This window comes from Hemiscyllium ocellatum, chromosome 18, assembly GCF_020745735.1.
Source record: "Hemiscyllium ocellatum isolate sHemOce1 chromosome 18, sHemOce1.pat.X.cur, whole genome shotgun sequence".
NCBI lineage: Eukaryota > Metazoa > Chordata > Chondrichthyes > Orectolobiformes > Hemiscylliidae > Hemiscyllium > Hemiscyllium ocellatum.
Window position 1 is genome coordinate 76,347,073 of NC_083418.1, and position 26,069 is coordinate 76,373,141.

At 42.2% G+C, this 26,069-nt stretch overlaps 1 protein-coding gene across 3 annotated transcripts in view; it reads right to left on the bottom strand.

Moving 5' to 3' along the window:
• The window catches only part of LOC132824275 (protein kinase C-binding protein NELL1-like), a 994,503-nt gene that overhangs the window by 716,186 nt on the left and 252,248 nt on the right, over window positions 1-26,069 (bottom strand). For all 3 annotated transcript variants that reach the window (XM_060838612.1, XM_060838613.1, XM_060838611.1), the window contains exons 10-11: window positions 25,801-25,874; window positions 11,809-11,908 (exon numbers count right to left, since the gene is read on the bottom strand). In XM_060838612.1, the coding sequence (XP_060694595.1) occupies window positions 11,809-11,908; window positions 25,801-25,874 (174 nt within the window). The remainder of the gene's footprint in view (window positions 1-11,808; window positions 11,909-25,800; window positions 25,875-26,069) is intronic.

The window sequence follows — 26,069 nt, forward strand, 5'->3', positions numbered from 1 at the left end:
GTCACGTGTAGATCAGGCTGGGTAAGGAAGGTAGATTTCCTTCTTTCAAGATGAGAAAATGCTGTCTCCAGGGCTACACAACAATCAGCAGTGACTATGTGGACTCCATTAGACTAACTTTGTATTCAGTTCAAATTTCACCAGCTGCCACAGTCAGGTTTGAACTCACTCTCCAGAACCTCACTATTCAGAGGTTCTGAAGAACTAGCACAGTGACACCACCACTTCCACAGCCTCAAGGAGTGAAATAGCCTTTGAACCAGAGGTTGTAAAACTGAGGAACATTTGTAATCACTTTACAAAGTCCGGGTCATCTGTAATTACTTTCTACAAAATCATTTGAAAAGAACTTTTTAAGAGTTTGTATTAAATGTTAAAGTAATTAATTTATCATTCCTGGATAAAATGGTTTATTGGTCTCGGTGACCTGAGACCCTTCTCCTGAAAGCCAGCAGCACATTAAGTTACTGAGACAGAAATAGAAGGAGGAGTGAGAAAGCATTCAGTAAGCTGAGTCAAAGACTAGGCTTCTCGAACAGTCAGTAAACTCAGGTAAGACTGCAGCTGCTGTTTGATCCCAAGTAATGGATATCCAGGATAAGTTACATCCATAGAGCTCACAAAAGCTCTTTCTTATTACAAAAACTGGTCGTAGCCCATATCAACTCTACCCTGCCAGCCTACTTCAATCCCTGAAATTTGCCTACCAATGCAACATGGTCCACGGCAGACACCATCTCCCTGGCCCTCCACTCATCCCTGGAACGTTTGGATAATAAGGATACTGGCATCAGGATTCTACTTGTTGACTATAGCTCCACCTTCAACATTATAATCCCAACCAAGGTCTCTGCTCTGCCCTCTGCAACTGGATTCTCAGCTCCCTGAGCCACAGACCGCAATCAGTGAAGATTGACGACAGCACCTCCTCCGCGATAATCCTCAACACTGGCACCCCGCACTGGTACTCAGCCCCTAACTGCATTCCCTGTACACTCGTGACTGTGTGGCCAAAGTTTATCTGAACTTTATCTACTGGTTTGCTGAAGACACCACGGTTGTAGGCTGGATAACAATGACCAGATAGAATACGGGAAAGAGACAGAGTGCTTGGTGGTGTGGTGTAATGATAACAGTCTCTTCCTCAATGTCAGCAAAACTAAAGAGCTGATCATCAACTTCAGGGAGCAAGGAGGAGGAGGACACGGTCCTGTCGATATCAATGGAGTCAAGGTGGAGATGGTCAACAGCATCAAGTTCCTAGGAGTGACGATCACCAACAATCTGTCCTTGTTCACCCATGTTGATATGACAGTCAAGAAGGCACAACAATGCCCCTTCTTCTTAGGATGCTAAGAAAATTCAGCATGTCCATAGGCACCCTCGCCAACTTTTAGCGATGCACCATAGAAAGCATTCTATTTGAATGCAAAATGGCCTGGTACAGCAACTGTTCTGCCCAGGACCGTGGAGCCCAGACCATCACACAAACCAATCTCCCATCCACTGACTCCATCTACACTTCTCACTGCCATGGAGAGGCAGCCAACATCATCAAAGACCCCTCCCATCCCAGTTATAATCTCTTCCAACCTCTTCTGTCAAGCAGAAGATATAAAAGCTTAAACATATATACTGACAGATTCAAGAACAGCTTCTTTCCCACTGTTATTAAGCTTTTGAATGGACCTCTCAGATTTCAAATCAAACGTTGACCTTGTTTTTATACAAAGTAAAAACCGAAAGAACTGCAGAAGCTGTAAATCAGAAACAAAAACAGAAATTTCTGGAAAAGCTCAGCAGGTCTGGCAGCATCTGTGAGTAGAAATCAGAGTTCTGAGGAATTGTCACTCGACCCGAAACGTTAACTCTGATTTCTCCTTCTGTTCTTGTTTCTTGCTTTTTGTGATGTAAAAGTGCCAAAATTACTCCACTGTTCTGACAGGCCAGTGTCTGTGTTGTAGGCTCTATTTAAATGTAAATGCACAAAATAGTTGCCTTGCCAATGATTTATCTTACACTAAATAAACATCTGTGGCAAGCAGTCAGAATTACTCACAAGATCAACATTGACCAGAGACCAAAAGAAGTCAGGAGGGGCTGCAACAAAACTCAGTCTCTTTTCATTTATCATGACTAGATCCAGACAAGACTCCCCAGACTGGGACCCCAAATTGTTAAGATTCTGGGTGATGAGGGATGAACTGGGTCCCCTTAAAGATTTGAGGAGAAAGTGAGGACTGCAGATGCTGGAGATCAGAGCTGAAAATGTGTTGCTGGAAAAGCGCAGCAGGTCAGGCAGCATCCAAGGAGCAGGAATGAAGAAGGGCTCATGCCCGAAACGTCGATTCTCCTGCTCTTTGGATGCTGCCTGACCTGCTGCGCTTTTCCAGCAACACATTTTCACCCCTTAATGATTTATCAATGAAGTTAATTTTAAACAGATTCCTTCTCTTTATGTGGATGTATTTCTGCTAGACTAAAATGAACTGACGTTTTAAAAGGAACCAATTTAACCAGACTTTCTTGAATTAACAAAATGACCGGGCTAATTAATTACTAAACATGAAAAGAAATAATAACAGGGTACAAATCAAAGGTGAGATTAAACAGATAACAAACAAGAAATATTGTTCTGTCTCTGAATTTTTCATGAACAGCAGATGTTGAGACCATTATTGGTTGGGACTGATAACTTTAATATTGACAAGTTCAAGACCCCTCCTTTTGGAAATTGGTTGATGGAAAATTGTTGTTCTGATTTCTTTCAACAAAGACTGAATGACAGCATTCAAGTTAGAGAACACATTCCTGTTGTTTTACCTGCACTGCAGGGGTGTTTAACATTGCTGTTCACAAATTTCTGACACTCAGAGCACTCTAAACAACACACTAGGGACGACATCTGCTCTCTAACAATTGCTGATATTGCAGTAGTTTTTAAACATTTCTGTATATTCCTAGACAGCAAAGTAGACGTGTCTGCAAGAGGTAGCTTCCTGCGCAGAGAAGGGATAATCAGCCCCCTTTCTACCTCTTTTTAATTAATTCACTTTTTGGGTAAATAAACTCCCAATCTGATACTTACAAGTGCCCTGGGTCTCACACAGGACTTTGCCAAAGGTAATGAATTTACATCCGCACTTTCATTTTGCCTTACGTTTAAATAAAAAAGAATTGAGTGAAAAATATCAATAATTATTTTGTTGTCTGGTTCCACTGTTGTAGCAAATTAGAAAGCAGATTTGCTGTTTAGATTTAATGACACCACCAAACAACCAAAGCAAGGAATAAGAAAATATGCACTAATGTCAATAAATATGTTTCACTCCAACTTAACTGTATTATTCATCATAGATAAACTTCCACTAGACATCCAGAGCTAGATTTTGGTAATTCGAGCAATAAGATAGAAAAGCAGGAATTCAGACATCAAGGCCAATTTTAATGGAAGGGAAATAGCGTCAGTGAACATCCTCACCTCTGACTCAATCAATCAATCTTCAAGCTTGATTTTAAGAACCATCCAAAAGGATTGTGAACTAATGAGGTTGGGAATTTTAGGGTAAATTGAAAAGTAGAAGGACTAGAAAGTAAAAGGCAGATCTCTAAGCAAGGGTGATTTAATTTGATTTGATTTATTGTAGTCACATGTACCTAAGTACGGTGCAAACCTTTGTTTTGCGAGCAGTACAGGTAGATCATAACAAGCAAGGACATACAGATCATAGGGTGTTTAGACAGAGCAAGGCATATTAAGGAGGACATCTGCTCTCTAACACATTGCTGATATTGCAGTGGTTTTTAAACAGTAGGCTGCACAGTAGATGCACAAAAACAACATCAGCAGTAGAATTGAAATTAGAGAAGTCCAGTCAGCAGCCCAATAAGAAATAGTTCTTGAACCTGGTCCAGGTGTGTTGAAGCTTCTAATTCTTCTGCCTGATGAAAGAGGTTGGAAGAGAGTGGGTGGGGTCTTTGATGACATTGGCAGCCTTTCCATGGCAACAAGTGTAGATGGAGTTCATGATGGGTGGTTGGCTACTGCGAATCCCCTTGCAAGGATGCCTTCCTTTGAAGAAGCTGGTATCCTCCCTCTACAAGGATTTCAGTGAGTCCCTCTCTCACTGCACACCCCAGGTCATCTCCTCTGCCCAGAAGCTCTTCAGTCACGTTCTCAAACAGACCATAGCAACACGACAGCTGGAGGTTCCGCCTAGGAACCCTCCAACCACAAGAGATGAACTCAGATTTCTCCAGTTTCCTCATTTCCCCTCCCCCACCTTGTCTCAGTCCCAACCCTCGAACTCAGCACCACCTTCCTAACCTGCAATCTTCTTCCTGACCTCTCCGCACCCCACCCCACTCCGGCCTATCACCCTCACCTTTACCTCCTTCCACCTATCGCATTTCCAATGCCCCTCCCCCAAGTTCCTCCTTCCTCTTTTATCTTAGCCTGCTTGGCATTACCCTCCGCATTCCTGAAGAAGGGCTTATGCCTGAAACGTCGATACTCCTGCTCTTTGGATGCTGCCTGACCTGCTGCGCTTTTCCAGCAACACATTTTCAGTTCTGTACACACAACCTTCTATAGTTTCTTATAGTCATGGCCACAGTAGTTGCCATACCAGGCCATTTTGCAAGCAGAGACTATGCTTTCAATTGTGCATCTGTAAACGTTGGCGAGGATCCTTATGGACATGCCAAATTTTCTAACCTTCTGGAGGAAGACGAGATGTTGTTGTGCCTTCTTGACGGTCGCATTACAGATTGTTGGTTGCTGTCACACCCAGGAACTTGACACTCTCAACTCTCTCCACTTCAGTCCACTGACGCAGATGGGGGCCTGTCCTCCTTATTTCTTCCTGAAGTCAATGATCAGTGGGGATGCATAACAGACCAGACAAGGAAACGCTCAGACATCATTGAAAATTCTAATGGTGAGACAGGTTATAGAGGTGGGCAGATCTCAAATCCCAATGTGGCAATATCATCCCCATTATGTTTCTAGTGCAGAAGGCACTGATGCTGCAAATCCATTTGCTTTCTTACCCAAGTAATTCTACTGTCTGTGTTGTCACTGCAATCTTACTGCTGCCTCCAGCTTAGCCATTAGATTAAGCTGAGTTGCTCTTGCTGCTTGCTACCCATAGACCCGGAGGGAGCACAGAAGTAAAGACAGCAGCAGAACAGAAATAAATAAGCAAAAGTGACAACACTGAATGCAAAGTGGAAGCAACAGAAATGCCCTGGGAGAGGCACACACATCAAAATGGAGACAAAAAGAATGATTTAATGAGAAAAGGTAGAACATAAAGAATCACACCAAAAGTCATAAAGTATAGTTTTCAGTGCACCAGCATCAACACGATGTGCAAACTACATCACACCCACACTAATAAATGGCCCCTTAATCAACTGCAGCCAGCTCAGTAATTATACCATCAGGATCTGACCTATTGCCCTATCACTGAGAGTGATGGTATGAATACATGGAGCAGAAAAATAGTTTTGTTCGTAACTCTAAAGGACATGTATTTTGTTATGGTGAGTGAAAGGAAGAAGTGTGGATCCATGCAGTCTGCAGCAGAACAGTAAGCATCTTTTTTCAGACTGCATAAGATTTTCCTGAATAAATGCGATGATCAAGTATGAAGTGTAAACTCCAGGAATCTTTTTAAAAATTTTGCATTCACAAAATTGACTGTGGAATCACAAGTCTCTCTTATGAACGTTTACTTCTTTAATTGCAGCTGCACATGACAGAGGGTCAATGATGGTACAGTGGTAACATCACCATCCTGATAAACTAGAAGTGAAAGTTGCTACTCTGGAGATGTGGGTTCAAATCCCACCTGCATCAACTGGCAGAATTAAAACCCAATTAATAAATCTGGAATTGAAGGCCTTTCTCAGTGCTGTGGAGATTGTTATAAAGTGCAATCTGGTTCACTAAAGTCCTTTAGGGGAAATAAATCTACCATGCTTACTTGGTCTGGCCAAGATGTGTTTTGGACCCAAAGCAACACCCAACTGTCCTCTGACCATTCAGTTCAAAGGCAATTGGCAAAAGGCAACAAATGTTGACTTGTCAGTGACAGCCACATCCCACAAATGATTTTCTTTAGAAAGACAGTAGAATTCTGCTGAGCCGTCAAACATTGGTGCCCATTTCTTCCAACCCACTCTACCGAGAGAAAATAATAAACAAATTAAAGTTCCGGGAAAAGAAATAATGAAATTCAGAAAGCAAAGTCAGCCTCAACAATGTAAAAATTCAATTGTAACAGAACAATCAAATTAATAAGAAATTGGATGTAGCAGAAAATAACAAGCAACAGAATCACTATTTATGCATTAAGCGTTTGCCATTATCTTTCTCACAACCACTGATTTCATACAAATGGATGACCTTGGAAGGACATTTTGAACAATATAACCTCTTACTGCTGTATCATATCTGCTCCAGTGGTGAGAATGAACACTATTTAAAAATCGATGCGTTGCATATTTACTCTCTGCCAGGACACTCAGAGGAGATGCTTTTAATAAAGATCAAGGTTTCTTCACACGATCAATGGGTCAGAAGTCAAAGGCTACTTTGAAAACACAAGCAATCCTCAGAAATAAATGAACTACATTGCTGTATTAGAGATTTTATAATCATTTGTACTCTGACCATAATCAGCAGAAAGAAAAGACAGGAAAGATAAGAACATTGAGAAAGCGAGGACTGCAGATGCTGGAGATCAGAGTCAAAGAGTGTGTGTTGCTGGAAAAGCACAGCCAGTCAGGCAGCATCAGAGGAGCAGGAGAGTCAATGTTTCAGGCTTCAGCCCTTCTTCAAGATTCCTAATGAAGGGCTTATGCCGGAAATGTTGACTCTTCTGCAAGATAAGAACATTGCAAAGTTTAATAAATTATTTTTTAAATGAGAAGCCAAAGAAAGCAAGAGTTCATAATGACCCAATTATTACCTTGGTTACCTTCTATTCATCTCTTAATTATTATTGTCAGTAAGTCATTTGTTTTTAACTTAACTTGTTCATGGAACATGGGCATTACTGGCTGGGCCAGTATCTATTGCCCATTCCAAGTTGTCCATGAGAAGGAGGTGGTGAGCTGCCTTCCTGAACTGCTGCAGTTCATTAGGTATAAGTATACCCTAAAAACTATTAGAGAAGGAGTTCCAAGATTTTAACCCAGTGACACTGAAGGAACAATGATACATTTCTAAGTCAAGATGGTGAGTGGTTTGAAGGGCAACTTCCAGGTGATAATGTTCCCATGTATCTGCTTTCATATTCTTCTAGATTGAAAGGTGCTGTCTAAGGATCTTTAGTGAATTTCTGCAGTGCATCTTCTAGATGGTACACATTGCTGATAATGAGTGGCAGTGATGGATGGAGTCAAGGTTTGTGAATATAGTACCAATTAAACTAGTAGGTTTATTTGGGGTGGAGTCAAGCTTCTTGTATGTTGTTGGAGCTGCACTCATCCAGAGAAAGTGGGGAGTATTCACTACACTCCTGGCTTGTGCCTTGAGGATGGTGGACAGGCTTTGGGAAATCAGGAGATGAGTTATCTGCTGCAAGATTCCTAGCCTCTGACCTGCTCTTGTAGCCATAGTATTTATATGGCTAATCTAGGTCAGTTTCTGGCCAATTGTAACCTCAGGATTTTGATAATGGAGGATTCAGTGATAGTAATGCCATTGAAGGTCAAGGAACACTGTTTAGATTCTGTCTTATTGGTGATGGTCATTGCCTGGTATTTATGTGGTTCAAATGTTACCAGTCACTTGTCAGCCCAAGCCCAGATATTATCCAGATTTTGTTGCATTCGGACAGGAACTGTTTCAGATCTAAGGATTTGTAAATGGCACTGAACATCATCAGTGAACATCCTCAGTTGTGACCTGATGGTGGAGAGAGGTCGTTGATGAAGCAGCTGAAAACGGTTGGATTTATGACACTAAGGGACTCCTGCAGAGATGTCCTGGAGCTGAGATGACTGACCTTCAATAAACACAAACATCTCCAAATGTCAAATTTGACTCCACACAGCATAGGGTTTTGACCAAATGCCCAGTGACTATAAATTTGCTCAGGGTCATTAATGCCACACACAGTCCAAAGTGGTGCTAATCAAGCAGAGGACACTCCACCCTGGGGATGGTGTCGAGCTTATTGAGTGTTGTTGGAGCTGTCTGCATCCAGGCAAGAGGGAATATTCTATCACACTCCTGATATGTGCCTTGTAGATGGTGGACAGGCTTTGGGGAGACAAACTAAACAATGTGCTTTTCAATATTGCTAAACACTGGAAAAGGTAATCAGATAAAAACTGACACAGAGCTAAAGGTGGGCGAAAATGTTGGTCAAAGATTTACACTTTACAGAGGGAAACCACTGAGGTGAAGGCAGAGAAGGACTTAGAGCCTAGATGGATGAAGGCATTGCCACCACCAATGCAGCGAACAGATCAGAGATTTGCAGAAAGGCAGAAGTGAAGGAGCACTATTCTCAAAAATATTTGTTGAGGTACAGACATTGCATGCTGATATTCAGAAGTTAAAACACAGTCATCCACGAAAAAATGAACAAAAGAACAGAAGCTGCCACTGAGACTGCATTTGGCCAGAATCACAGAGTTATGAGGGTTGTAGCTGGCACATACACTTTGCTCCATTTGTACATCCAGAGATTTCACTCCCTGTTAGCACAAACGCCAGCATTCTCGGCAGGTAATGGGTAATGGGTGATAACGTGACAGATGTCGATGTAACACCAGGCACTGGGAAGTCAAAAGTTGCAAGACATTGTTCTTTTTGTTTGCTGAGTGAAGACTGCTCTCTCCTGAACATGAACAGCTATAAGCTTCAAGGAATAACTTCAGATATCAGTAGCTAAAGGATACAATTACTCTCGAAGGTGTGTCAAGCTCATGAAGAATAACAGGTGAGACAGGTACTCACAACAGGAGAAATAATTGGCGAAAGACTCTCCAAATCTTCTTAATACACACACACAGGTTTTTTTTATTAAAAGTAATTTTCCAAAAATAAAGCACTGCTCCGATCAATCAATAAAACTAATCATCTGTGATTCCTATGGGATGCCTTTCTTTCCTGAGTTCTAGCAGGTTACCACCAACACTAGTCATTAGTTCCTTTCAAATCCATTATAAAAAGACTATTTGCCAGCTACTTGGCACTGTCTCATTATTTACTTTGTAATGAATGAAACTAACAATGATAAAACAAGCCAGCACTTTGAAACTCATTGGCGATGATTAAACAGTGACCAGATTACTCAGTTATAAAGACAGTCCATGAACACAATGTTCTGTTAACAATGGCACAGAGTGTCTACTATTTAAATACACTGAAACCTTAACTGAAGGATAGAACAAAATCCTGAGGACTCTTTGTGGTGGTGTCCTTACCTCTGAGCTAGGAGACCAGGTTCCAACTCCCACCTACTCCAGAGGTGTGTCATAACAAGTTAATTTTTTTAAAATCTGGAACAGAATCCTTACATCATTGGTTCCCATTCACCTTTAGCTGCTGGGATGTAGTGGTATTGTCCCTACCTTTAGTTGAACTATCCCAGGAACAACTCCCTCCTGCTCCAGAAGTATAAACTTACATATCTAAACAGATTGATCAATCATACTGAGAACAGAATCCTCCATTAGTGGTGTATTACAGTAGTGGACTGACCTCTGTAAGATTTACAGTGACGAGATAAATTGTCTGGAATCAAGGCTGTTAATTATTTACTTAAGCAGAAAGAACTTGCACCATAACTAGTCATTTAAACAAGAAAATGATGCTTTACAGATGCTGTGAAAAAAAAACAGACTTGTATCATGAAAACAAAGAAAATGATATGCAGGAAGAGCTTTGTTTTACAAATGCTACTCTTGCTCTCCACTGTCACACTCCCTTTAAAGGCATGAATGCAGATTAATTGGTTAGAGCTGTGGAAGTGTCTACCCCAGTATCCGCACAGTCTTTAGAATCTTCCAAATGTTATGTTCTTCTCTCAATTAGTTGTTTGAGTGACAGATTTCTCTCCCAAAGTAATTTTCTGGTCAGCACTTATCGCTCAAACAGTAAATGGTCACACAGCCATTTTTCCCTTATTGGCAGGGCAACACTTGATTTCAGGCTTTTGCCCGAAATGTCGATTTTCCTGCTCCTCGGATGCTGCCTGACCTGCTGTGCTTTTCCAGCACCACTCTGATCTAAACCCTTGTGTAATGTAAATTACCAATTGATTTCACCAACATTCCAACGGGGTTTATGGAAGTGAAATCAAGATTCAACACAAGTCCAAGATGGGTGATAATGATTCAAAGACCTGTTATCAATCCCATCCAGTTTTGGAGACAAGACACAGACAAACATCTCTGACCCATTGTGTGCCTAACCTTTTATGTTCTGATGTGGAGATGCTGGAGTTGGACTGGGGTGATAAGGTCAAAAATCAAATGACACCAGGTTATAGTCCAACAGATTTATTTGAAATTGTAAGCTTTTGGAACGCCACTCCTTTCTCAAGTGTGGCATGATAGAAAGGTATAACACATGGTATTATAATGAGCAAAAAGTTAACAACACTAAAACTAGCAGCCCTTGTTGAATGCTTTAATCAATTAGGAGGCAGACTGCTCATTAAAATGCAAGATCCAGATTCCTTTCGAGTCTTTGTCCCTAGATAATTCAAGGTTTTATTAATGTACAAGAAGTGACATCTCAGGTTAGACAATGCACTTGATGTGCGAGATCCCAATTTGAATCTGGCTACAGTTTAAGCTGAGGTCAGTATTTTTATGACAGTAAAGAATCTTGAATGAAATAACTCGTGTGTGCGTGTGCATGTGTGTGTGTGAGAGAGAGAACGCGCGCGAGAGAGAGAGAGAGACTTGAAAGGAATCTGGATTTTACATTTTAATTAGCAGCCTACCTTCTTACTGATTAAAGGATTCAACAAGGGCTGCTAGTTTTAAAGTTGTTAACGTTTTACTTACAAATACTGTGTCGTTTACCTCCCTTTCATACCACATGAGGAAGGATCTGAGCTCCGAAAGCTTGTAATTTCAAATAAACCTGTTGGACTATAATCTGGTGTTGTTTGATTTTTGACCTCTTATGATCTGAGGTGTCCCAAGATTATGAAAGGTGCAATGCATTTGTAAGTTCTTTCTTTAAAAGAAATCTAAAGAGTAGACTAAAGGATCAAACTCTGCATTCCTTCAAAGCCTGAATGTAGTGGAAACAAAGCATGAAGCTAGCTGGCATCTGCCTAGGTATCTCACCACACAGTGTAAGCTATTGATAAATGTGCTCTCAAATAATATGTGCTCTTGAATGACAGAGTCAGAGTGCTGGGTTACATGGTGATAGTTAACCTGCAAATGAAATCTCAGTACTTAATCCTGAAAACAAGAAATGCTGGAGATCACAAAGGGCCAGACAGCATCCATGGAGAGACAGCAAACTAACATTTGACTCGAAACATTAGCTTGCTCTCTCTCCACTGATGCTGCCTGACCTGCTGTGATCTCCAGCATTTGTAGTTTTCAGTACAGATTTTAGCATCTGCAGCAATTTGCTCCAACTCACTACTTCACAACTGGGGAGAGAGGTGTTTTTGAAGAAAGACTTACTGTGCCAATCTGTAGGCTGCTACAGTGCAAGGCCTTCTGAATGCTGTCAAAATAAGTGGCTCCTAGTAAACATCAGAATTTAAACTGTATCAACAAGGTGCTGGAATGGTAAAATACAGCATTTGTACTTACCATGACATACATTACAGCAGCTATTTTCAGGCTGAATTTGTTCATTCAATGGGCAATCCAAAGATGGACATGTCTCATGAACAATGGCCATTGTCCGGTTCTGTCAAGCATTGATAAGAGCTATTGTTAGACTCATATACTCTTGCGCAGGAAGGAACAATATTAGTTATGAAATTTTAATGGTACGTAAGTAAATTATTCTCTCAAACAATTATACTCTGAGTGGAAATCCTTTCATGAATACTGTCTTGTCTATCTCTAAAGTGAAACTGAGTTAGACCTAACACCGTGTCACTGATGTAATACATTCAAAACCTGAAGATATTTTCAGTTATTGACTGATACAGACTGACTTCAACAGCATGGGTTTATTCCGACAAGCTTGGGCTATCATGAAGGCCTGCCCTTCTCAACCATTCCCTTTGCCTGGGGCATGGTGGCCTTCAGGTTAACAACAACCAGTTACCTCTCTCTAAAGAGAGTTGGACTATGGTCCAGTACAATGATGGTGACTTTAACCTTAATTGACTAATATTCTAAGTCACATTTTTGTAGTTCAATTCTGTTTGAAGAAATTGTTATGAAAATGTTGGGCTGGAACAAAGTGTACATGAAAATAAAAAATGATAGATTGCTGATGATAGTGAAATATTTGCTCTGGTTTGGGTGTTTCTATTTTGGAAACCTGTTCTCTTTGAGGCCAACATCATCTTGTGAAATATGGCACTGGTTAAATCATCCTCTCATCAAACCAGTCTTACTATTTCTTCAAATAAACCTAATTCATACTCGCAAACTCTATAACTACTCATTTATACACGTTCTTTTGCACAGATTGGATGTAAATATACCTGGGAACAACTCCTCTGTGCTCTGCACAGAACGTTGTCTTGTTTAATAATTTTACAATGCTGTTACAAAAAGGGACCTGTCTCAGTATTAAAAACAATAAAGTACTTTGTGTTTCCATTCATACACATAATTATGTGAATGCTAAGTCTATGTGAATGCACTTGGATAAAACAGTTGGCAGATCGAATGCAGCAGGAAGACTGGATCTCTTTTAAAGAATGAAAATGATTTCACTCAAGGTTATTAACACGTCATTTCACCTAGTTTTGCTGAACCTCATAATGCAGCTTGGAGTAACAAGTGCCAGAAGAGGCAAGTATGGATTAACGATGAAACAAACATTGAACTGCTGAAGATACTCAGCCAGTCTGCCAGCACCTGTGGAGAGATACAGAGTTAACATTTCAACTACGGTGTGATTCAGTTCTGATTCAAAAGGTTAAATCTGTTTCTCTCGTCATAGCTGCTGCCAGACCTGCTGAATTTCTCCAACACTCTCTTTGTCTGGGTCATTTTTTTTTAACAGTATTTTGCTTTTAAAGGCATTCATTATACTTCAAGGATATGTTCAACCCATTCAAACCTAATCTGAAACTTCCTGCAATTAAATTTACAACTTCATTTCATTTCTTCATCCTTCTCCGAAGTCTAGGGATGTTCTCAAAAATGTAATCATTGTCCACTGCTCTTTTCTTGTCCTTTCAACTGGCTCTACCAATCACTCTTTTAGATGCTTTCTGTCTAAAGAAGTGAATCCAGGAACTAATAACAAGAAGCTATTTTGATGAATATCCTGAAATAGTTACCAATTAGCATGTAAAAACTGTCACTTAATTTTTCCCAAGCTATCTGGGAATAAGGTCAAGTTAATTGGGCTATGTTCAATATGGACCATGCCTAGTGGTTCTGGTGGGAAAAGGCTGCCCTTGTAAACAGAAATACAATAATCATTGCCATGTTTGAAGGAAACAGGTACTTCTCAGATGGTGATGACCTCTTGTGGCTTTTGTTCGGTCTCCCACGTTACCCTTGTCAATAATTTTTAATTAGTCAATTACGGGACGTGAGCATCCCTAGCTGTGCTAGCATTTAATGCCTGTCCCTAGTTGCCCTTGAGAAGGTGGTAGTGAGCTGCCTTCTTAAACTGCTGTAGCCCATGGGTGTAGGGTGACCCATAAGGCCTTTAGGGAAGGAATTCCAGGATTTTGACCCAGTGACAGTGAAGGAATGATGATATATTTCTAAGTCAGGATGATGAGTGTCTTGAGGGGGAACTTGCAATTAGTGGTGTTCCTATGTATCTGCTGTCCTTCTTCTTCTCAATGGAAGTGGTTGTGGGTTTGGAAAATACTGTCAAAGGAACTTAGGTGAATTTCTGCAGTTCATTTTGTAGTTGGTACTGCAGATACTGAGCATTGGTGGTAGTGGATTTTTGTGAATGTGGTACCAATCAAGTGGGCTGCTTTCTCCCGTGTAGTGTCAATCTTGAGTGTTGTTGGACCTGTACCCATCAGACAAGTGAGGAGTATTCCATCACACTGCTGACTTGAAAGCTGAATAATATCACCACCTGCTCAATGTGTCTCATACAGCAATGACTCAGCTCCACAGTCAGTGGAGAAAATTAACCAAACTAAAAGGCACAGATTATCTGACAAGTGTCAATGTTTGACTTTCTCTCTGTCTACATATCACTTTCCACTGGACATTTTCACTTCCGTTTTTAGACACGACAGGTGACTAGAGTAGCAGCAAAAGATTAATGGGCTTTTTTTTGCTCTTGCTCTGAAAACATTGTATAACTTTTGATCCTTTACTCTTGTTGTCACTGAAGCAGTGACTGAGCCTTTTTTTTGACTACTCCTGTGGGCAGCTAATATAAAATGTACTGAAAAGGATCATCAGACTGTTTTCTGATCGGATCTGTATTGATGATCAACCTCTGAATGTTCAACTGAATAGTACATTCCCCAAATAAAGAATCATTGGTGTAAGTGGATATTTCCTGAATCAACCCACTCCGAGGTATTATGACATACCTCTAGAGCAGACGGCACATGAACTCGTGGCTCTGAGGTGGGGACACTGCCACAGTTTCACAAGAGTCCTCTCGCTGATGCAAGTAGATATTTTCCTATAGTTATTTTAATCAATCTATTCAGGCATGTTATTGTATCTACCTAGGACAGATGGATCCTAAACCTGGATCTACTGGCTCAGAGAGCAGGACACTATCCCTGTGCCACAACAGCCCTATTGACGATGTTTACTGCAAACAACAATTGAGTTCACCTGGACCTTGAACAGTAAATTCTACCGGCTTATGGTGGACAAGATACGTATCTGAACCATATGGCTTCATGTCCCCATGTGACCTTGTAGAAGTTGATAAATAATGAGGGGTACCTATGGAATTAATGGTAGCTGTCTTTTCCCTAGGATGGGGGATTTTAAGACTTGGGGCATATTTTTAAGGTGAGAGGAGAGAGATTTAAGAAAGGGGCAATTTTTTTTACAATGACGGTGGTTTGCGTGTGAAATGAACTTCCTGAGGATGTTGGTATAATAACAAAATTTAAAAGACATTTGGGTAAGGACATGAATAGGAAAGGGTTGGCAGGATATGGGCCAGGAGCAGGCAGGTGGGACTAGTTTTGTTTGGGATTTTCTTTGGCGTGGACTGGTTGGACTGAAGGGTCTGATTCTGTGCTGTATGACTTGATGTCTCTGTGATGCTATGACTAATCACATGATTCAAGGGTTTTCTTTGCTCAGAGACCAGATTAGAGATGGACATGGAGTGAAAAAAAGAAAGCAAATTTTCAAAGGAAGGACTCCAACACAGGCATATATCTGCCGAAAAATGCCAAAGGGGAAATGTTTAGCCTCTTAATGAAAAAATCATTTTGTTAAACACCCTAAAATGAAGACTTGGATTTAGCAATTAGTGATGAGTAAGCCTGCTGTGTAACTTTTGATTATGTCATCAAGAAGGTCAATATAAGTTGAATTAATGCAGCATTGGCAGAATGGGAAATTATTGTTTTTATTGCTTACATTCTGACCATGCAATCATGATTAATTATGCTGCTGAACAAATATACAAAACACAATGCTGAGAAAACCTTCTAACCAAGTCCTGAATGGAATTTTATTAAATTGAATGCAACCAAGGCTTTGGGTCTGTGTCGCCACACTAAGACATAAATCAAACCAATTTAATGCTGTGCTAATTCTGAAACCTGATGGTTACACACAAAAAAAACCTATTGACATAGATGGAGAATTGATGAGCAGATAGGAGAGTGAGGTGCTACAATGGGTTTGCACTCAGGTGGGTCGAATGTTGTATTCCTTAGCAGACTGCATTGGACTCTCAGCAGTTCACTACATTTAAAACTGATGTAGATGAAGGAATGGAGAGACATAGATCCAAGGTTGTGAATGACACAAAGTAAGATGCCACAGTCAATATTGTTGGCCACAGCAAACAGCTGTGAGGGTACTTTGATTACTTCATACTGACAAGAATTGTAAAGTTGAACTTTTAACTTATTTATTTATTTTTCTACTCTTCATCTTCGATTTTCTAGCTAAGATGGTGCCGTGAATGGCAACATTGCCAGCTTTTTCAGTGTAATCCTGTATCCCTGTACTTGAGAACATGCGACAATAGAACCCAATTCTAACTCTGACACATCAACTGAGAGGCCAAAATGTTGTTCACTTTGCAGCTATCAATGACAGATTAGAGGGTTTACAAGCAGGAAGAGAGTAATGGGACAGGGACAGAGAAGTTTAGGGGGTCAAACTCAAAATTTCACTACAAACCAGTAAGCCAGGTGCAAAAAAAATTAAAAGGTTGATGCAGAATTTTATCTCTGGAATGGGAATTATGTTATAGTGAAATAAAGCTCCGTTAGATGTCATTTAGAGAGATGTGTTCAGTTAATAGGCAGTTCATTTCCAGCAGAGTATACGAGCCCCAAAATGGAGCCTTGTGGCATCAGGGGAGTGCCCCTACCTCTCAGCAAGAAGGCCCAGGTTCACATCCCACCTACCCCAGGGGTGTGTCACAGCGTGTCTTAACAGGTTGGTTAAAACAACTAGGCCCTGGAGCTGTAAAGACCCATTAGAACAATGCTTCAGTGCAAAGGATTGAATAATGACAATGGGTTTGCAGTCAGCAATCTAACTCTGCGTCGCCATCTACCAGACTAATGCCATTTATAAGTTTGCTGATGACACCACCATAGTCAGTCGAATCTCAGATAGTGATGAAACAGGCTACAGACAGGAGGTGGAAGACCTGGAAAAACGGTGCACCGAGAACAACCTAGCTCTCAATGCTGGCAAAACCAAGGAACTCATTATTGACTTTCGATGGATGTTACACATGCCCCCCCTACACATTAATAACACAGAGATGGAATGAGTGGAGAGTGTCAAGCTCCTGGGAGTGATTATCCACTAAAAGCTTTTTTGGACTCTTCATGTGGATGTACTGGTTACAAAGGCCCAACAACGTCTCTGCTTCCTCAGGCAGCTGAGAAAATTTGGCATGACAGCAAATACCCTTGCCATAGAGAACAAAATGTCTGGATATATAACTACCTGGGATGACAACTGTACCATTCAAGATTGGAGACGGTTACAGAGAGTGGTGAACTCAGCCCGGACAATCACAAAGGCCAACCTGCCATCTATGGAATCCATCTACCAGGCCCGCTGTCAGGAAAGGTCACTAGCATTCTCAAAGATCCATCTTACCCTGGCAATGTTTTTCTACAACATCTACCACTGGGGAGAAGGTACAGAAGCATGAACACCCTCACCAGTCGGTTTCAAAACGGTTTCTACCCTACTGTTATTAGAATACTGATTGGACTCGGCAAAAGTGAGGACTGCAGATGCTGGAAACCAGAGACTGGATTAGAGTGGTGCTGGAAAAGCACAGCAGGTCAGGCAGTATCCGATGAGCAGGAAAATCGATGTTTCAGGCAAAAGTCCTTCATTATGAATGGAGGCAGGAAGCCTCCAGGGTGGAGAGATAAGGGGGTGGGGGTGGGGGGCGGTGGCTGGGGAGAAGATAGCAAAAAGTACAACAGGTGAATGGCAAATAGGACAAGTCATGAGGATGGTGCTGAGCTGGAAGGTTGGAGCTGGGGTAAGGTGGGAGGAGGGGAAATAAAGCGAGTCTGTTTCAGTACATGGTTGAAGAGCTTCAGGGCAGAGGAGATGATCTGGGGGTTGCAATGAGAGTGAGACTCACTGAAATTCTTATGGAGAGAGGAGGAGAACTTCTTCAAGGAAGGCATCCTTGCAAGAGGATTCGACCTATTACCTTCATCCCCACCCCCATTAACCTATTGTACTCTTTGCTACCTTCCCCCACCCTCCTCTCTGATCGATCACCTCCATCCCCACCCCCATTCACCTCTTTGCTACCTTCTCCCCCTTCACTGTGCCTCGGTACATGTGACAATAAATTTAACTCAATTCTCTGTACCTTTTTGTTCACTACATGGATCTCCAAGGGTTTGGGTATTGGAAGTCAGTAAGTCAATTGAATGTGCTGAATGTGAGAGCAGTTGCACAGAACATTAGCAGCAGAGATGTGGAGAAATAGATTGGGAAACAGATTTTGGAAAGGTGCAGAAGCCTCAGGGTAGTAGTCATGGGCGATTTAAACTTCCCAAATATTGAGTGGAAGCTCTTTTGATCAAGTAGATTGGACGGGGCGGTGTTTATGCAGTGTGTCCAGGAAGCTTTTCTAACTCAGTATGTAGATTGTCCGACTAGAGGGGAGGCCATATTGGATTTGGTACTTGGTAACAAACTGGGACAAGTAATGGGCTTGTTAGTGGGTGAGCATTTTGATGATGGTGACCACAATTCTGTGACTTTCACCTTGGTTATGGAGAGAGATAGGTGTGTGCAACAGGGTAGGTTTTACAATTGGGGGAAGGGTAAATACAATGCTGCAAGACAAGATCTGAGGAGCATAAGTTGGGAGCATAGGCTGTCAGGGAAGGATGTCGCTGAAATGTGGAACTTTTTCAAGGAACAGATATGACGTGTCCTTGATATGTATGTACCTGTCAGGCAGGAAAGAGATGGTCGTGGGAGGGAACCTTGGTTGACGAGGGAGGTCGAATGTCTAGTAAAGAGGAAGAAGGAGGCTTACATAAGGTTGAGGAAACAAGGTTCAGACAGGGCTTTGGAGGGATACAGGATAGCCAGGAGGGAGCTGAAGAAAGGGATTAGGAGAGCTAAGAGAGGGCATGAAAAATCTTTGGCGGGTAGGATCAAGGATAACCCGAAGGCCTTTTATGCGTTTGTGAGAAACATGAGAAGGACGAGAACATGGGTAGGTCCGATCAAGGACAGTAGTGGGAGATTGCGTATTGAGTCCCAAGAGACAGGAGAGATCTTGAATGAGTACTTTTCTTCAGTATTTACAAATGAGAGGGACCGTATTGTTGAAGAGGAGAGTATGAAACAGACTGGTAAGCTAGAGGAGATACTTGTTAGGAAGGAAGATGTGTTGGGCACTTTGAAAAACTTGAGGATAGACAAGTCCCCCGGGCCTGACGGGATATATCCTAGGATTATGTGGGAAGCAAGAGAGGAAATTGCAGAGCCTTTGGCAATGATCTTTTTGTCTTCACTGTCAACGGGGGTGGTACCAGGGGACTTGAGAGTGGCAAATGTTGTGCACCTGGTCAAAAAAGGGAATAGGGATAACCTCGGGAATTACAGGCCAGTTAGTCTTATTTCGGTGGTAGGCAAAATAATGGAAAGGGTACTGAGGGATAGGAGTTATGAGTATCTGGAAAGACACTGCTTGATTAGGGACAGCCAGCATGGATTTGTGAGGGGTAGGTCTTGCCTTACAAGTCTTATTGAATTCTTTGAGGAGGTGACCAAGCATGTGGATGAGGGTAGAGCAGTGGATGTGGTGTACATGGATTTTAATAAGGCATTTGATAAGGTTCCCCATGGTAGGCTTATGCGGAAAGTCAGGAGGCATGGGATAGTGGGAAATTTGGCCAGTTGGATAGAAAACTGGCTAACCAGTCGAAGTCAGAGAGAGGTGGTAGATTGTAAATATTCAGCCTGGAGCCCAGTTACAAGTGGAGTTCCGCAGGGATCAGTTCTGGGTCCTCTGTTGTTTGTAATTTTTATTAATGACTGGAAGAGGGAGTCGAAGGGTGGATCAGTAAATTTGCAGACGATACGAAGATTGGTGGAGTTGTGGATAGTGAGGAGGGCTGTTGTCAGCTGCAAAGGGACTTAAATATGATGCAGAGCTGGGCTGAGGAGTAGCAGATGGAGTTCAACCCTGTCAAGTGTGAGGTTGTCCATTTTGGAAGGACAAATAAGAATGCGGGATACAGGGTTAACGGTAGGGTTCTTAGTAAGGTGGAGGAGCAGAGGAATCTTGGGGTCTATGTTCATAGCTCTTTGAAAGTTGCCACTCAGGTGGATAGAGCTTGTAAAAAGGCCTATGGTGTATTAGCGTGCATTAGCAAAGGTATTGAATTCAAGAGTCGTGAGGTGATGTTGCAGCTGTACAGGACCTTGGTAAGGCCACATTTGGAGTACTGTGTGCAGTTCTGATCGCCTCACTTTAGGAAAGATGTGGAAGCTTTGGAGAGGGTGCAGAGGAGATTTATCAGGATGTTGCCTGGAATGGAGAATAGGTCGTACGAGGATAGGTTGAGTGTGCTAGGCCTTTTCTCATTGGAATGGCGAAGGATGAGGGGTGACTTGATAGAGGTTTATAAGATGATCAGGGGAATAGATAGAGTAGACAGTCAGAGACTTTTTCCCCGGATACAACAGAGTGTTACAAGGGGACATAAATTTAAGGTGAAGGGTGGAAGGTATAGGGGGGATGTCAGGGGTAGGTTCTTTACCGAGAGAGTGGTGGGGCATGGAATGCGCTGCCTGTGGGAGTGGCAGAGTCAGAATCCATCGTGACCTTTATGCGGCAATTGGATAGGTACATTGATAGGTGCTTAAGCTAGGACAACATTGTGGGCCGAAGGGCCTGTTCTGTGCTGTATTGTTCTACGTTCTATGTTCTAACATGATTGCATTCCCTTCAGTGTGGAAGACAAAGGGTTGATCTCATTGATGAGTTAAAAATGATGAAGGGATTCGTTCAAGCAGACTAAGAGACACAGATTCCTCTCACGGACATGGTTGTAACAGAGAGTAGTCAATCGGAAAAGCAGTGCTCCCCGTGGTCAGGAAGCACTTCCAGGAAATCCTCAACAAGCTTTTCCAGAAAGCTGTCCACTAATTTGAACATTTCAAAACCGAGATGGTTAGACCACAATGGGACGATGACATTATAGAAACAAGGCAGATAAACTGGAAGAAGATTCACAACAACCATGTTCTGAATAAGGACAAAGGTTGAAGGAATACTCTGCATCCAAGATACATAAGGAAGTGCCCCTGGAGAGAGTGGTCGCATCGGTGACCATTTTCCAGCATTCTACAGACACTGAAAAGTTCCAATGGATTGGAGGGTAGGTAATGTAATCACACCTTTTATAAAAAGGGTGAGAATGAAAACAGAGAATTACAGGCCGGTGAGCCTGACAGCGGCTGTGGGGAAATTGTTGGAGTCAATTATTTAGAATTTGGAAGGTGGTGATAAGATCTATCCAAACTGAAAAATGTGTTGCTGGAAAAGCGCAGCAGGTCAGGCAGCTTCAAAGGAGCAGGAGAATCGACATTTCAGGCATAAGCCCTCCTGAAGAAGGACTTATGCCCGAAACGTCGATTCTCCTGCTCCTTTGATGTTGCCTGACCTGCTGCGCTTTTCCAGCAACACATTTTTCAGCTCTGATCTCCAGCATCTGCAGTCCTCACTTTCTCCATAGGATCCATCCAAGTCAGCATGGATCCACTAAAGGGAAATCGTGCTTGACAAATCTTCTGGAATTTTTTGTGGATGTTCCCAGTGAAATGGACAAGGGTCAATCAGTGGATGTTGTATATCAGGACTTTTGAAAGGCTTTTGACAAAGTCCCACTCAAGAGATTAATAAGGAAAATGAAAGCTCACAGTATTGGATGTAATGTATTGATGTGGATATAAAGAACTGGCTGGCAGACAGGAAGCAGAGAGTTGGAATAAATAGGTCCATTTCAGAGTGGCAGGCAGTGACGAGTGGCGTACGCAGGGTTCAGTGCTGGGCCCAGCTGTTCGCAATATACATTAATGACTTGGACAAAGGAATGGAGTGCAATATCTCCAAATTCGTAGATGGCACTAAGCTGGGTGGCTGTGAAGAGGATGCTAAGAGCCTGCGGGGTGACTTGGACAGACTGACTGAGTGGGCAAATATTGGCAAATGGAATGTAATTTTGATAAATGTGAGGTTATCCACTTTAGTCACAAAAACAGGAAGGCATCTGAATGGTGGCAGTTTAGGAAAAGGTGAGGTGCAACAAGACCTGGGTGGAACAGTCGCTGAGGGTTGGTACGCAGGTGCAGCAGGCAGTGAGGAAAGCCAATGGCATGCTGGCCTTCATAGCGAGAGGATTGGAGTTTCGGAGTAAGGATGTCTTGCTGCAGTTATACAGGGCCTTGATGAGTATTGTGTGCATTGAGTATTCCTCAGGCTCCTTGTCTGAGGAAGGACATTGTTGCTATTGAGGGAGTCCAGCGATGGTTCACCAGACTGATTCCCGGGATGGCTGTGCCAACATATGAGGAAAGACTGGATCGACTGGACTTTTAGTCACTGGAATTTCGACAAATAAGAGGGGATCTCACAAAAACATAAAATCTTGATTGACTGGACTGGACAGGGTAGATGCAGGAAGAATGCTTTTAATGTTGGGAAAGTCCAGAACTCGGGGTCACAAACTAAGAATGAGAAATAACCCATTCAGGACTGAGACAAGGAAGAATTTCTTCACTCAGAGAGTTGTGAACCTGTGGAATTCTCTCCCACAGGGAGCTGTTGGGGCCAGTTTGTTAGATATATTCAAGATGGAGCTGGATGTAGCCTTTGTGGCTAAAGGGATCAAGGGGTACGGAGAGAAAGAGGGAGTGGGATACTGAGATTGAATGATGATATTGAATGATGGAGCAGGCTTGAAGGGCCAAATGGCCTACTCCTGCACCAATGTCGATGTTTCTGTGTTTTCTCATACAGTATTCCTTTTCTCGTGATGGAGAGGCAATACTTAGTGATATTGTCACTGGTCTGTTACTCCAGAGACCCAGATAATATTCTGGGCAGATGGTGGAATTTGAATTCAATTAAATAATTGGAATTAAGAATCCACTGATGACCATGTATTCATTGTCAGAAATCCCCATCTGGTTCGCTAATGTCCTTTAGGGAAGGAAGATGCCATCCTTACCTGGCCTAGTTCTACATGTGACTCCAGACCTACAGCAATGTGGTTGACTCTTGACAGCCTCTGGGACAATTAGGGATGGGCAGTAAATGCTGTCCAGTCAGCAATGGCCTCATTCCATGAATGAAAAAAAAACTTACGATAACTACTCAGCAGCCAAGATATCTTCACACGCAAAGAGTTAAGGAATAAAAGAAATGTGATAGATGCAACTCTGTAGCCATTAATTTCCTAATCTTGCATGATCCAGGAGTTCAATGGTTTTCAATTGAAACTGCACTTTATTCAGATTGTTCGGAGAATATTACTTTAATTAATGTTATTCAGGATGATTTGATCCAATTAGCCCACATGAGTCAAATAAGGCATCCTATATTAAAGCCTAGACATATAACAATGACTTTCATATTAATTTTACATTGTTTGTGGTCTTGTAATGCTGGGATTTTCCAGCTAATAATTGCCACATTTACAGCATGCCTGAGAACAAGACATGAGATCGTAATCCTAATGGAGTTCTCGTCTTGAGACGGACAATAACAATCAATCACTCAGAGACAGAGTCATCTTGTAACTGATGTTAAAGTGAGAGTCTCAAGTCCTTCCTATGATGGAGATCCAGAGCCAATTGTTCTCCCAGTGGGTCTTTAATCTGTAGAATTCCCTTCCCTAGAAAGGGCCATTCAATTTACTCCAGACAAACTGCAACTGATAAGTAAGGAAGTCAAAGGTAATGCAGATAGCAAACCAGAAAGTGGAGTCCTGACCAGAAGCTGATCAGGCAAAGCAGGATTGAAGGCCCAGTTGGCCTACTCCTGCTCCTTGTCTGACATCCTGAGTTGATAAACTGTGAGGGAAGTCTTGCAGAGTGTTATCTGGATTTGCAGTAGTGCATGGACAGTCACACAAAGAAACAAAGAGCAAAACCTGTTGAAAAGCAGAGAAGGTTTTGAGGAATTCTGCAGCCAACGGATTCTAACTGAACCCAAACAGAACCAACTATGAAGTTCGAGAAAGAATTTCTTGATGACCTCTTCCATAAAGATGACGGACCCTTTTGTTTTTACCATGGAGTCTTATCTGTGGAGGTGATTTCTGATTATAATACATGGAGCAACCATCAATGCAACTTTCAGAGTCAGTAGAGAATTACTACTCAAGTCCTCAAAGAGCAAGTACATATAAGGCTGCCATGAAGCTTAAAACAGGTGTGGTGAGGACCAGAGAGCATAATCTCAGAGTAAGGCGGTGTTGTACATTTAAGACAGAGACGAGGAGGAATTTCTTCCCCCAGAGGTTTGTGAATCTGTGGAATACTTTACATCCCAAAGGGCTGTCAAATGTGTGTAAATATTAATTACATTCAAGGCTGGAAAGACAGATTTTTAATCAGGCAGGAAATCCAGGGTTATGAAGAAGAGTGGACTGAGAATGACAGATCAGCCATGATCTCATTGAATGCCAGAGCATAGCCTACTTGTGAACCTAATGCTTACAACCTGATCAGATTAGATTCCCTACAGTGTGGAAACAGGCCCTTCGGCCCAAACAGTCCACACCAACCCTCCAAAGATATCACCCATCCAGACCCTCCGACTAATGGACAATTGAGCATGGCCAATTCACCTGACCTGCGCATCTTTGGACAGTGGGAGGAAACTGGAGCACCCGGAGGAAACCCACGCAGACACGGGGAGAATGTGTGAACTCCAGAAAGACAGTCGCCTGAGGCAAGAATTGAACCTGGCACCCTGGTGCTGTGAGGCAGCAGTGCTAACCACTGAGCCACTGTGTCAGCTTGTTGTGCATTCACAAATGTCACAGCCATGATTCTGCTGATTTGAAGTTAAGATGGAAAGTGCTGGAGAACCTCAGCAGGTCCTGCAGCATCTGTGCAGAGACTGAGACTCTGTTTTTGTCTCCAATAATGCTGTTGGACTCACTGAGATTCCCCAGTGTTTTATATTTTATTTCAAAATTCTGGCAGCTGCAGCATTTTGCTTTGAATCTGCTTATGTCTTAGACACTTTGGAAGCTGCATTTGACATTGTTCCAGACAGCAGCAGGATAGAAGCCTATTTTGTTCTCACGCGACTATTTCTTTGGGGTGGGCTGTTGGTGACACAGAATCTTATCAGCAGTGTGTTTGAAAGCTATGCCGATTGAGTGAAGGCAATTCCAAAGGGCCTGGATGTGAAAGACCTTATTGAAACATACAGGATTCTGAAGGGGCTTTGACGGGATAAATGTTGAGAGGATGTTCCTCCTGATGGGAAAGTCTAGGCCCAGAGGGCATCATCTCAGAATACAGAGGTGCCAATTTCAGACTGAGATGAGGAGGAATTTCTTCTCTCAGAGGGTTGTGGGTTTTCGGAACTCATTGCCACAGAGAGAGAGCTGTGGGAGCAGAGTCCTTGTGTTATTTTAAAGCTGAGATAAAGAGATTCTTGTGGAATCAAGGGTTATGGGGAAAGGGTGGGAAAATGGACATGAGAAATATCGGAACAGCCATGAATGGTGGAGGAAGCTAGAGGGGCCTGCTCCTGTTCCTATTTCTCAGGGTCTGAAGCGTCTTTTTCATTGGATCTGGGACCAGGTTGCAGCCTATGAGCAACTCCTTATGGACAGCTCCTGTTCTGGGTTGTTGAATTAACATTCTCAAATGGAGCCCACTGTTAACTTGAAATACATCAGTAAAAGTGTAGTGCAGAATCAGAGAACAATAAAAGAACAACAAGTTCATACTTACCCGACACTCCCGGCAGTTGTTTTTCAGCACTCGCTGCCCTTCAGACAGCTTCTGACCCCCATAGAGACATACGGCTGCAGAATCAAACAAAACAGATTTTGTGTGATATGTAACCTGTTAGTTTTGAAGAAAGAGCTGCACATAATCACTCTGGTGCTCCATGAGGAGTGGCTGTTAGAAATACTGAATAAGCAGCTAACAACTGCAGTGTATGAGCAGCAGCGTCCAAAAAATAGCAATTTTTGGCCCGTATGAACAATAATTGTAAG